The 14,675-nt window shown below is 31.6% G+C and overlaps 1 protein-coding gene across 1 annotated transcript in view; it reads right to left on the reverse strand.

Moving 5' to 3' along the window:
* Positions 1–1,772: 1,772 nt before the first annotated feature.
* LOC129984794 (uncharacterized) overlaps positions 1,773–14,675 on the reverse strand; it is a 28,697-nt gene continuing 15,794 nt past the window's right edge. The window contains exons 2-5 of the mRNA XM_056094750.1: positions 6,904–7,099; positions 5,107–5,235; positions 4,939–5,001; positions 1,773–1,933 (exon numbers count right to left, since the gene is read on the reverse strand). Of these exons, the coding sequence (XP_055950725.1) occupies positions 4,975–5,001; positions 5,107–5,235; positions 6,904–7,099 (352 nt within the window). The 3' untranslated portion in view covers positions 1,773–1,933; positions 4,939–4,974. The remainder of the gene's footprint in view (positions 1,934–4,938; positions 5,002–5,106; positions 5,236–6,903; positions 7,100–14,675) is intronic.

Here is a 14,675-nt window from a genome sequence, read left to right on the forward strand (position 1 = left end):
TGCGTTTTATATGCACATATTTTACTAGCAATCTTCGGCTAACAGCTGGTTCACCAGGAATATTGATTGTATTTAAGTTAAATTAAATCCCTTATATTAACTTTCATGATCTCCAGAAAAAAATATTTTTAAACTTCAAATTGTGATAGATTTTTAAATTCGTGTTATTTTATCTGTTTTATACTTGAACTCATTGTCCAAAGGAACCTTCCTTAAGAAGTCGTCACGGTATCACAGTGTTATTTAAAACGTGCTTATCTGGGCAATCAATAATTGCACAACATCTTTCACGATACGCTTGCTTATTCCTGAGGTTATAAACAGAATCTTTATCTGCCCTAATAAAAGAATGTTACGCGATTAAATATTTCATGAAAGAGTGAAAGCAATATCAACTTCAAAATTTCGATGAGATTGCAACATTGAGATATATTGTCGGAAATTACACATTAAAATATTTTTTTAATTGGCAGAATGCAAGAAAAATTAATTGGAAATTAAATATTTATGATTAAAAACTTTTTTTTTTTTTTTGAATTTTTAAACGGATTGTAAATAATTTTTGAGTCGTAATATTTAAGGAGATATCGCGGTATGATGTCAAGTCCTCAATAAATTTTTATTAAATCAAAATAAAAAAAAGAGTTTTAAAATAATACATATTTCCACGCTACAAAATCTATTTGTACCAAATGTGGTTACATTTAGGTGAAACGGCCTGACTTAGAACGGCAATATACGCACGAACATCTTCCTTTATTATTAGAAAAAATGGAAGCGAACTAGCAGCCTTTGGCGAACAGTTCAATCGGACAGTTTATCCACTTATTAGGTTGTTAAATGGTTATTTTGTTATTTGAAATGACCGAAAACACGATTTCAATCAGTACACTGCAAATTAAAAAAAGTATCTATGTTACGAAATAAAAGCTGAAGTGAAAATTCTACTACTGATTTAATGACTGGCAAAAATTGATTGTTTTGATATATGGTTTGAATTCTTTCATTTTTTAAAACTTTAAAAACATTTTTTCTCTATAAAACGTTTTTTTTTTCAACTAATGTATCGAATTGATTTAAAAATATTATTTCTTTTATAGAGGAAATTGTCCAGAAATGAAATTGATATCATTAAAGATATATTTTTTTGTGTCTTAAGATAATACAATTTTTTTTATTATCTTACAAAAAAATTTTTTATAATTCATAATTATATATCATAACGATACGGCTAGACTTAAAATTAAGGTACGATAGCCAAAACTGAAATATTTTGGGACGATTTGTCGCCAATTTTTTTGCAATCTCTAAAAGTAATCTGTTACCATTTCTGGTATCCATCCAGAATGGCAGTTTCTAGACAAGTTTTTGGACGATTGGCCCGATTTTGATGTGCTTGTGGAGAAACCGTTAATTAATCTGAAACTTTACCACGATTACTTATATCGAGATGGTCAAGCCTATTTATGCGCTCGATTAAACTTTTTGTTTGAAATTTGTTTCTTTATTTCATTTGTATCTTTTTTCCCTGACTGAATGCACTTTTTGGCGAAACATCTTCAACCATTAATTAGCTGAGCGAAATGTTCGATTTAACACACCTGTAAAAATATTCAATGAATGAAGCAGTCTGAAATTCGTAGGGTGGTTTGTTAATGTTTGAATGTTACTACAGTAAATAATACGCGCGATTCCTGTGCGACAATTTTAGCGTTTTATATAAGTGAATTCTGATAACTATTGTTTAAAAAGTAGCTAAATAAAAACCCAGATTAGAAAACTAAGAGACATTTATTATAGGGTTACAATCCAGCATTCGCATGCTTCTTCAAGAAAAATAATTGGTTCTCCTGTTTATCCATGATTGCTTCAGAACAGCAGACGAATACCATTACTACGGCAGCGTCTAGAGTCAGTACACCATGGGAGGAACCTAAAGAAAATAAAAAAATGGAGGCAGAGATCCTAAAAGACGTTTATTAAATTTTTTGTTATATAGTTCGTTTGTGTGATGCTGGAAATAACTTAATTTGCCATCTAACATTAATATTTCAGTACGAGGAAGACTCAACTTAGCTCGGTAATTTTTTTTTTTTTTTTTTGAGAAAATATTTAGATACGAATCACCTACTGATTAATTACATATGGATATTTTTTTCAATTAAACTTACATATGAACTGGTCATTTAAATAAAAAAAAAATCATGAATGTTCTTAATTTAATTTGTTATTCGAAACGATCTGCTATATTACAATATTCATTTTACAGTTTATTTATCATTACTTATATTTTTGAACGTTCTTATTTTGAGCTGATAGAAAAAGGCTCTAATAGTTAGTTACAATTTTTTTTTTTTTTTATGTGTGTGTAAAATCACGTTTTTTTTTTTTTTTTTCGGGAAAGACACTTATATAAGCTTAATAACCAAAAGTAATGAATATAAATACATAAGTAAAAAATAAAGCAAAACTCTTGACTCGAGCCGAGGACCCGCAGCACACGCGTCATTCTGACCACAGTTCGAAGCGGAAGTTGAATATACTATATACTTATTCTAATAGTTAGTTACAAAAAACTTTTTTTTGTGTGTGTGTATGTGCGTCAAATCTCGGGTTTTTAATAAAGATACCTTAAAAAGCAAAATCTTATCTAAATATATAATTTGATCCAAATCATTAGAGCCGAAGCACACGAAATAAATGTATACATATACAAGAATTGCCCGTTTAAAGATATACATAACTGGGATCAACTAATAGAAAAAAACTTTGTTTAATTTTGTTACAGGTAATTATATGGAAAGAACAGAAAACTACTTATTATTATTGAATGGCTTAATTTGGTTTAGTTCTATTAACGTCCCGTTCTAAAGTAACATTAGGGCCATTTTGGGACGGATTTCGTAATTTTGAATCGCGATCAGATGACGGGGAGGACACCCTTCTCCAAGCTTCCACACCACGCCAATGGGAGGACGTTTGGCCCCGACGGATTTAGCGTGCACCAGCCTCACCTACACGGCGGTTCTTGGGTGGAATCGGCTCTCGAACCTGATATCTTCTAGTTACGAAGCCGAAACCTATCCGACAGGCTACCGCGACCCTTGTTGTCGTATGAGAGAAAGAGCCTAGGGAGAAATATAGAGATTGATTTGGGCAATGTGACTTCCAGCCATGAAATTGGCGGTTTTATGGAGCATGTTTTGCTCGGGGTTTTTTTTTTTTTGGGGGGGGGGGGTTTCGGTACAGAGTTATAATATATATATATATATATATATATATATATATATATATATATATATATATATATATATATATATATATATATATATATATAGGTTTTTGTGTTTCTACCTGTGAGTTTTGTTCATATGTGTACATCTAAAATAAGAAGAGTTAAGGCTAATCACTGGTGTTCTTCTACGAACCAAGTCAATGTAATGTTTATCTAAGCTTATCGAGGCTATAGATAAGTAGTAATTTTAAATACAAATTTTGTTGTTCAAATTATTGATAAGTACCTGGGAATACAAGCTTGGTGCGATATTTTTTTTATTATTTATTATTATTATTATTATTATTGCAAAATTGCAGGTGGGATCCTATCCTATGGCTTGTTTAAAGTTATAAGCGAAAACTAATTAAATTGCTAACGTGATATCGAATATGAGAAAAATGCTTGGGATTCTCAAGCCCTTATGACTAATCACATCTGACACGCTTATGCAGGTCGTGTATAGCCATATGTCAGTATTTAATTATAAAAAACCTTTTGTGTGTAAAATCGCTTATTCTCAGGGAAGACAACTATATAGATACACCTTAAAAGCAAAACCTTAATAAAATTTGATCCAAATCATTAGGTCAGTTTCCAAGTTAAAACGAAATAAAGTTTTATATATACAATAATTGCTCGTTTAAAGCTATATTATTGTTTTTTAAATTTAAATTTCGTTGTTACATTATAAACAGAGAGTAAAAATACATACGTATACGAGGACCTTCGTATTCTCTCCTAGAGCATTCACTGGCTGCCCAATTGTGTTATCTTACACTGAATGATAACGTCATGCTCTTTTTTTATAGAGCAAAATCTACATTTATTCTGAAATTAAATCGCCATGATATACCTAATTCATATTATGTAAACATGTGGTTTGTTAGTAATTAGATTTGGATCTTTTATAAGAGAGTTCTTTTATATTTTATTACTAAGGCAAATATCTTTCTATTTTTTTGCTTATATTTTTAATTTGCGATACTTTTACTTCATTTCTTTTCCTCAATAATTTTTGCACGTAACTTTAACATCTTAGCATAATCTACTGTAAAATGGGTGGATATTTTTATATTGTAATTATCAATAAAACTTTATTAATATGCTAAAATCTTTTTTGTGAATATCATTTTTAAAATTTATTACTTTACTCATAGAAATAAGATAACATTATGAAATTAAAGCAGCTTTTTATAGATAAAAACTAACCACTTTCGACAACCATATATTAGAATATTAATTTATTAATGGCAACTATTTTCGATGAAAACCATCTTAAAACTCTAAATATGAGCATTTTAATTTATACTTGTCCAATAAGCATAGATCATCATGATTAATTAGTTAAACTCACACAGTGACAAATAAAAATTGGTGAAATCGGTCCAGTTGTTGAAACTGTGAACTGTTTCAAGCTCCTATATCTCTCGAAAATGGAGAGCTTTAGAAGGCACGTCATCACTGGTGAAATATCTAAAGATCATGAGCATTCACAAGAAACAGAAAGTGGCGAAATTGGTTTTTTAAATCTATTTTAGTTTTACGATTTGATTGCATAGTAAAGTCAAATATGGCTCTTGCGCCCATAAACCATACAGCCAACCGAAAGTTGATCATAGTTGGCACATTATCGTAGATTTTTATCTCACTGTATCACTTACTTGAAAAGAAAACGGTCTGGTGATATTCAAAATCCCTTAATCTTTACTTTTTTTCGTCAACGCCTGCCAAATAATAGAGAAAAACATTTAAGTATAGATTCGTTGTAGAAATAATCAAATACTAAAAAGGTTCAGAGAGAGAATGAAGATATAACAAGAATGACTCACCAATTCGACATCCTGTCTCAACCTATCCATCTCTTTCTTGAGCGACTTGCACTTGTTCTGCCACAGATCCACTTCTAGGAGGATGTCCTGTATGTTCCTCTGGGCGTCTTCGTAGGCCGACTGTAACTCCTACAAGGAAAGAATAATTTCGAGTGATATTTTTAATGGGTATTCTAAGAACCAGTTCATACTCTTGGATTCATTTTAATGTCATTCTAATAACGATGAAACTATCAACGTTACAAAATCATTGGAAATATCTGTGATGTCTATTTAATACTATGAACCTGGTCCAACCCTTCGTTGAAAAGTCTATACTCATAAGCCGTTTTGGGACCTGTTTCTGTTTCAAACGAAAAATCCAGGAGGCGAAATTAGCATTCTTAGTAATAACTTGCTTTACATCCTGCACCTCTCGTTTGAGAGGTGCAGTATGAGTATGAGTATAGTATAGTATAGTATAGAGTATAGAATTTCCACGGGAGGGTTAGCAGTGAAAAGTTAAATCAGGGCTTCTTGAATTAGAATATTCACAATTGATGAAGGAAAGAAGGACTGATCGCTCCAATTTCTCAACGCTTTCAGAGCAAATACAAAAGAAATTCATTGTGGGGATTGCATATTTATTGAAAATTTTGAAAGTACAAGCAAGCCATTCCTTCCCATTTCTATAAGGGTTGTCCAAATGAAAAGTGAAGACTTGCGATTGCGTCAGAATGACTGCAGCTATAGCAGCGTCACCGAACAGAGATATAAAGTGCGGTAGGAGGTGTGCACTGCATACGGCGTTCAACAGTGAAAGCTGTTTGTATTAGAGAAAACTGGTAGAAAGTAAAGTCGTTCTATACATGGATGCGTCCAAATCGGAACAGCGTACGGTAGTACGGTTGTTGATTCATCTATTGCCATGGACCAAGTTTGATTGATTTCTTGCTTCAAGGAAACACTATCAATTCAGCACAATACTGCAGTTCTCTGATGAAACTACGGAAAGCAATAAAAAGCAAATGACAGGACCTTCTCACACAACAAGTGATTCTTCTCCATGACAATGTCAGCCCATACTCTCCCGTGAAATACAGAGGACCTGAAAAAATTCCTTTGGAAAGTGTTAGAACACCCGCTGTACAGTGTGAATTTGTCACTCAGTGACTTTCACATCTTTTGGCCACTTAACTGCATTATAGGAGACACATTTCCATTCGGAAGACGAAGTAAAGGAAACTGTGCAGGACTTCCTCAAGAATCAACCACCATCTTTCCACAACAAAGGCATAGACCTGTTACCTAAACGGTGGAATAACGCCCATGCTAATTTCTTTTGATTTCCAATAAAGGCATTCTTTTCATTCAACTTGTCCACTTTTCATTTGGGCAATCCTTTTATTAGTTGAAATACACTGAAAGAATGCACTTTCTCTTAGCACTACTACATAATTTTATTTTACTTTTGCTATTTCTTTTTAGGGAATAAGGGCGGCCATTGTTTCTCAAATCGCTATAGAACAAATAAGGGTATTTGCCATATGCACAGGAATTGCAGCATATTGCATTTGCCATATGCACCTGCTTGAAACTGATTGTTTTGTTATACTATATCTATCCTTAAAGTTAGTTGGAAATCTTTTGAATCTTATTTTGCATGCAACACATGTAGTAGTAAAATCTTTTCGGATGGAAGTTGACTTATTTATGGATAATAATAAATCTTGATTTAGCTTCATGATTTCAAGAAGTTTTTTAATGCCTTGATTAAAGATAATGCAATACTCAGTGTAATAAAAATAAATACTTTACCAGCAATTGATTGGCCTGTCTCTTGCAAAGTTTTTGCAAGTCGCTCACTTGTTGAGAGGTGTTATCGACAATGCTACTGAGATCGGTCACTTCAGAATGGTACTTGGATTTGAGGTTGGACAATTCTGCTTGCAGCTTACTGCTGGCGCCCGAGATGCTATTTTCTAAAGATTCCACCTGGTTTTGCAACGTACGGCTGAAATAAATAGAATGAAAATATATATATAAACCTCAGTCGTCCAATTCATCTTGTCATTCAATGAGGGCTGAAGAAATCATTCTTATGTTGGAAGAAATACCCTTCTCAGATTAAAATTTCAGATTTTCCATCTGCAAGAGATCTAGTAACGTTCGAGGGATAATGATGAATTTGAACATTTTTCATTTAAATTAGATGCAAAATCTTTACACCTCGTTCGATTCATTTGTTATATTAGTATATCATTCTGAATCTATAAAATAACAGATGAAAAATGCATGCATAAAAGGTGAATAAAGTAATGGAATCTTCATATCGTCAAGATATTAGACAGTCCAGAAGAAAAAAATGTCCCACTTACCTAAGAAATATAATGATGGTCTTATGATCAAGTAAATGAAACCAGAAAAGTTTCTGAAATGTGGTTAAACATTCCGCAATATTTTTGAAGCATTCAATTCTTCTTTCTAATAAATTTAATAAAAGCCAAGCTAATGAACCCATTTTATTCAAATTTATTTTTTATGCACATTTTGTGATTTTATAGTATTATTCTCTTCTATTTCAGATTCTATACTTTACTACATAGAGTAATAGAAACTCTTTTTTTCTATCACCTTGATAATTTATTACTGCATCCTGGATCAAAATTTATCACTATAAGAAAATAAACACATATAGGAGAACTTTTCTACAGTGGAGTGTTTTTTCGGAGTTTAAATCTTTAGATAGAAACGATATTTTTATTTATTTCCATTTAATTATATATATTTCTATTAATTTTTAAGTAGTTTTATTTATTTTCATGTAATTATATTTATTTCTAAGTATTTTTATTTACTTCTAAGTAATTTCACTTTTTCTAATCATATTTTAGATGAATACATAAATTTTAAAATTCAAATTTAATCTCCAGGTGTTTTTTTAATAGATAAAGGTGTGAACAAGATTTGCAATTAAAAGATTGGGATTTATTCATGCTCACGCAATGGACACTAAAACCGATTTCTCATTTTAAATTTGGAATGAATTATCCTTTTTGCAGAAAGAATGTGATGTTACAGCCCAGCGTCAAATGATATGCAATTGCATATTAGATACCATTTGTTGACAAGCTTAAGTTGATATATGCGTTGATTTATCATTCTCATTGTCTCAATTGTAAAAGTCTTTTTATTTAAAAAAAAATGTGTTTCTGATAACGTTTACATTTTAAGAAGAAATAAAAGTATATGCCCAAGAGACACGAATTAATGTTGTTACAAGAAATTCCTTTAAAGTAGAAATATTATTTTCTGCTTCTTCGAATCCATTACTTTTAATGAAATTTCTTTTAATCTGAGATAAAACAAATATTACATAAGGAAAATTACCTATGAATCTCAGTCATAGATATTCTGAGGAAGATATCAAGTATCTTTGTTTAAATCTTGAAATGAAAAATCATTCTTCCTTCTATGCTTTTAATTTCTTTAGCAAAAATAGTTGAAAATCTTTTTTTTCTATCAGAAACGTAAAAAAATAAAATTAGTTCTTGATAGTTTGATTGAGGAAAAAAGAAACCACCAAAATCAATTATCGCATTATGTAATAAATATTGAAAACTCAAACATAAACACAAAAACATAAAACCAAAACAACAAAAAGATTAAAACCAAACCAACTATATACATATAATTAGATTAAAGACCCATATGAGATATCCCTCTTTTGTCTACAATTGTTATAAAAAAATTTTAGTACTAAATCGTATATGGTGTTTCACATAGAATTCATGAAATTTCACAGAGATCCACTAATTGTGCTCTCTCATTAATATAGTTAGAGTCATGTCAATCACTGCTAATTAATATAGTAAGAGTCATGTCAGTCACTGCCAATTAATAAGTAAAAGTCATGTCAGTTACTGCCAATTAAGGCTATGCTTCCTTTCTGGTCATGTAAGTTATTGTTGATCGGCAGTATGTTTTTCATTTACAGCGTATCAGTCAGCTAAGAATGATAATAAAAAAGTTATAAACTTGAACCCCTATTCGTGAACGAGGCACAATTCGTTCACGAATCTCATTCGCACTGCGAAAAGCCCTCATTAGGTGAAACAGTTTTTTCTAATAGGAATCCAAATAAAATATTCAGTGTGTTCCATACCGAAAAAAATACCCAGACAAGTTTATGATAATGTAATTTATTCCTTATAATCATGCTCTTTTGAACAAGAACATTGTCTAAAGACATTTGTCTATGGCTATGTTTCAAAATTTTTTCGAAAATGAGGCGCAGCATTATCGTTAAATGAATTTATAGCACGCATATCTACAGACTTATCAGGGTGTTGCTTCTCAACATAAGATACAATAATTTCTCATGCTTTTCCCATCTCCCTTCTTTGACTAGAAGACTGTTGCTCTATTGCGTCTATTATTTCTACCTCTAGTAACCAAATTTCTTTTTGTGATCCAGAATGCAGTTCTACAAGTTATTCGGTATTTTGGCTAGGTTCTTCCACCAGCTTATAAATACAATTTCTATTCACCTCAAGTCCCAAAATACGGGCAACAGGCAAAATCTCGTCGCTTAAGGCTCTACAAGTACTTGCTCAATCCCCTAAGGGTCTCGTGTGACAACGCTATCCGGCCAAAAGTTATTCCATGTGGATGTAAGGGCTCTCAACACAATCGGCTGATCCGGCATGCTATCTCCTCTCCGAAACATTGCTCGTTAAGCGAGTCACTTTTTTGTATTTCGTTGTGCGGATCTCTTCTTACACGAGATGCTCGTTAAGTGAGGTGTGATTGTATTCTTCTATTATTAAAATTTAAATAATTCGGGTATTAGAAAAGAATGTACTTCAGTGTTATCTATGTCTCCCCTAAAAAATGTCAGCGATTGCTCTTAAATTGCATTGGAGCATGAGCAACACATACAACTGAATACATATAATTGATACATATAACCGGGCACATACAACTGATTGTTTAGACAGTATTTCTAAGAGAACACAAAGAAAAGATCGCAATAAATGCTTATCAGAAACTTAATAGGAGTATAATGAGTTGTTACATGTTGTTTATTGCAAACTTAACAGATCTAGAGTCATCAGTATATCGATATGGCGGGCTAAAAGAAAAGGATACTCAAATCAGTTTGGTTTTTAAAGGTGGTTTACACGCGTCCAGTTATAAGACGAACTGTAAGACAACGCACGCTCAGAAAGGGACTGATTTATGTTTGCCACAATTTCTTAAGTTAGATTCGGCATTTCATACTTGGCTATAAATTGCCGTTTTGGCCTCCCTAAATTTTTCTTTCTCCCTGCGTATCGTATAAAAAAAATCAGCATACTGCAGAAAAAAAAAATGGCAAAATAAAATGTTTAAAAAAAAAAAAACCGGCCTTGCATAAAAAAAAGCAAAAAATGTTGGAATTAATCTATGAAAAGTGATCAATTTTTTCATGCCAAAAAACCCGCCAAATTCTATAAACGCATACGCAGTAAGAATAAAATACAATACAGTGGCCTGTTGTCCCGTCGGGACAAGTACTTGCCATGAACAAACAACATTTTTCAGCCTTTCTACGCATGCGCTGCCTACTCGCCGTCTTATAACTGGCCGAGTGTAAAACCCATCTCAAGATTTAACTGGGGATCGACTAACCAATGCCAATATTTAAATCCAAATATTAAAATATTATCTGTTAATATAATTATTCCCGCCAGATAGAAAGTTAATTTGTAAGATTGAAATATATTATCTTACTATTATTAATAGTTATTATTTATTATTATTACTATTTATTTAATAGCTTGTAAAATAAATAATAATAATAATAAAACAAATAGAGTATATGCCAATAAAGCCTCCCTATAGGTCAGAAACCTCCACATGGATCAATCCCAAGACAATAAAAAGAAATAAATTTAAAAATCCGAAATATTAAAACAAACTTTAAGTCAGTATAAATTCAGAGATAAAATTTATACACTAATTCAACAATTGTCACCATAAGGATTAGTTCTTAATGTTTTTACAACTGAAATTTTTGAACACAATGGACTGTTAATTTTGAGCAAAATAATTGATAAAGCTGAAAGTTCAAACAAATGACTTCTGTAAACCAAGTAAATTATATTAAAATAAAAAAATGAAATTTGCTTTCCAAATTTCAAGTTATCAAGTGAGAACATTTTTTTTCCGATGAATTGCTTAGAGCTAGAAAGCGATATTTCAAACTCAGAATCGAAACTGAGACGTTTTGCGTTGAACGTTGTGATTCAAAATCCAAATTGACACGTTCTGTGTTTGAAGTTGAGTTTTGCGATTGAGAATCTTCAACACACTGCATACGTTTAAGCTTTCTTCGTTCCCGTAGTAAAGTTATTTTACGTTCATGTTTAATTCTATCAGCTTCTAATTTTAAATTTTCACCATTCGTTTTTGTTGATTGAAGGTTTTGTCTCTGAAGGTTTGATTGAAGGTTTTGTTCCGACCTCTGTTTGCTCTTTCGTTCCCTTTCTTTTTTTCTTTGCAAGGCTTCATCGGGTGAAAGTTTAGAACGCCCCATTTATGATTTATTCATTGCCTACGCGAACTTCAAACTCCCCTAACCAGAACAACATTATGTTCTTTTTCCGTTCTCGTTTCCGTTTCTCGGCTCCTAATAACGTAAGAGACGTAAATGTGGTATCGTTCGATAGAGGACATCGAGTAAAGTGTATCGATGTCAGTCGTAAAGTAAGAGTTTTAGTAAGAGTTTTTTGCAAAAACGAAGTCGAAAATCTAGCCCGAAAATTCAAATTTTTACAACTTTGAGAGCCCGTATCTCGCGAATCACTCGGAGTGGCAGCATGAAACTCCTATTGTTACGTACATTTTGGCAAGTTCTATCCAACCATATGAGCAAATGTAATGTAACTCGTCCCCTATCGAGGACACGAGTTTCGGTAAAAATGTCATTCGACTCTATTCATTGAGACGAGTGTATAGATGGGTCGTACTCGTCTCTACGTTGCATAGAAGCTGATATATAACAACTTCCGGTCTGACCGGAAGTTGATATCATCGACATCCCGAGACCCATAGGAACTGTATGGTATTGATCTGACATTGATTTGACCAATACTAAGCAAAATACGTACTGTATATGCGCAATGGATCCAAAATTTGGGGGGGGGGGGGCTTAGAGGACCCCCGGGGGATACTTCTAAGTGAAGTAAACGAAAACCATTTGCGCATGTGCAGTAGATGACACCATGGGGGATCTTCTATAGCCCCGTAGGATTACTATGGTGAAAACCCCATGTCTCTAAAAGCAGGTCATCCTTTTATAAATGCATCTTTTTTCAAAGAAGCATACATAATAATAATACAATACTGGTAAAAGCAGGTGTAGCAGGTGATGATGAAAATTGCAATTTATGCTTTATTCATTGCCTACGCGATTTCAAGCTTCAATTATTCGTTGCCTACGCGAGCTTCAAAACTCCCTAACCAAAAATAATATCATGTTCTCACATGATAAAAAGTGAGAATTCTTCAAACAGTTTAGATAAAAAATTGAAATCAAAAATAAGATTCAAATGTTTTAAGCTCATCTTCAGGGATGCATCAATTCAAACTTCAAAATTTGTTAAATTAATTAATAGTCAAAGTAAATATAATGTTAAAAGAACTATAAATGAAAGCAGTTAGCTAATTTTCAAATACTGATTTAAACTTCTTGTTACATTATTAACACATAGATTAAGACATAGATATTAATTTGACACATTTTAATTTCATGTAAAAATGACATAAAAAATAAGAATGTGATATCATTTGAAATGAAAAAACTTAATAATCCCTATAATTTGAACTATTAGAGAATATTCAATAGGTGACCATGAGCAATCAGAAAACATTTATTAATTTATACAAAAAAGCATTTATTTGGACAAAAAAACTATTTAAATGCCATTTATTTTTCACCATTCATTTTATTCTATCTGTGGTATCTTAATTCCTCAGTCGCAAATCATTATAGTTATAAATATTTGTGAAATATGATGAGAATTAAAAAAAAAAAAGATTAACATATTTGGTGACTCATTCTCTTAAAAAGTTACAATGGCGCCATTCCGGCCATTCTCTGAAAGACCAATTAATTATTGAAGTAATTTGTAACGTTATTTTTGAAGTGAAATATTTGTCCTTTTGCAATTCTTACTAAATGAATTTATTCTAACTAAAATCATACATTCACTGTTCATTAAAATCACCTGCTTATTTTCTGTTCAGAACAGAAAATAAAAAATTAAAATCGTCTGCTCGAGCTTTTTGAAATCGTCTGTCTTTATTTCACTATTTTGTGATCTTATCATTCTAACGGAATTCTTTTTGATTTGTTGTTCTTTTCGTGGATTTCTCATGATAATTCGATCCGTTCGAATCAATGACTGGAATAACAAGAATCAATATCTAATTATTGGGATGATCATAAATATTACGACTATAAATATTTGTAGGAATATTATATTGGAGAATTTAATGCCATCATGGCGGAGTTACATATCGCGTCGACAACAACAACAAAAAATGTACAACAACAAAAATGAATTATTGAAAAGTTCCGCTGTGTTTTTACAGAAATTTTGTCCCTGTTCAGATGAAGAATTAGTCGAGCCAAGTAAGTGCACTTATTGCTTAAAATTTTTTTCTCTCTAATAACGAAGCTGTTAGAAATGGATGCTTTTTTTTCAGTCTCGTTGCTGCTTCTATTATGCTCAAAATTTTCATTTTTAATATGCAAGGTTCCAACGCCAGCTGCTAGCGAATCTTAGAATTTTTTATTTTATTTTTATTATTATTATTATTATTAAAAGATTTACGCCTAAGGCATTGCGTGCTGGGATTTTACTGCCTAAAATATAGATCGGCATAGCCAGTTTGCAAATGTTCTTTATGTCAGAATTCAAAGGAGATTCAGCAATAGTGATATATAAAAGCTCAAAAAAGAAATCTTCGTTGATAAAACAGTCTATATCAATAAAGTTCACTATTTTTTTTTAAAGTGCTTATTATATTTTATAAAGTGCTTAAATAAGGGTAACTATAAATGTTTCACATTTTTGTTTATCTGGTTAAAATATTGAATCAAGTGTAGCTGTAAAAACTTTCAATGAAGCAGCATGAAACGTTGAATGACGCTTTGTTTACATTTAACTGTCATCTACTGTTGCCAAGCTAAAACTCAACAATATGTACAATTTCTATGGCATATACGCTATCATTATACTATGATAGCGTATATATATATTTACAGATAAGATATATATATATATATATATACACACATTTTATCTGTAAATATATATATAGTATAATGATAGCGTATATGCCATAGAAATTGTACATATTGTTGCGTGTGTACATTGTGTGACATTGTATGTGTACAAAATTTCGAAAGTGGTGAAAAAATTATTCTTGTATAATAGTGTTTTCGAAATTTAATAATGACAAAATGACCGAGGACGTTGAAATTCGACTCAATTTCTAAACAATTAAAATTTGTCACAGAAAGATAAACATAATGTCGA

The sequence above is a fragment of the Argiope bruennichi genome, chromosome 9, assembly GCF_947563725.1.
Source record: "Argiope bruennichi chromosome 9, qqArgBrue1.1, whole genome shotgun sequence".
Lineage (NCBI taxonomy): Eukaryota > Metazoa > Arthropoda > Arachnida > Araneae > Araneidae > Argiope > Argiope bruennichi.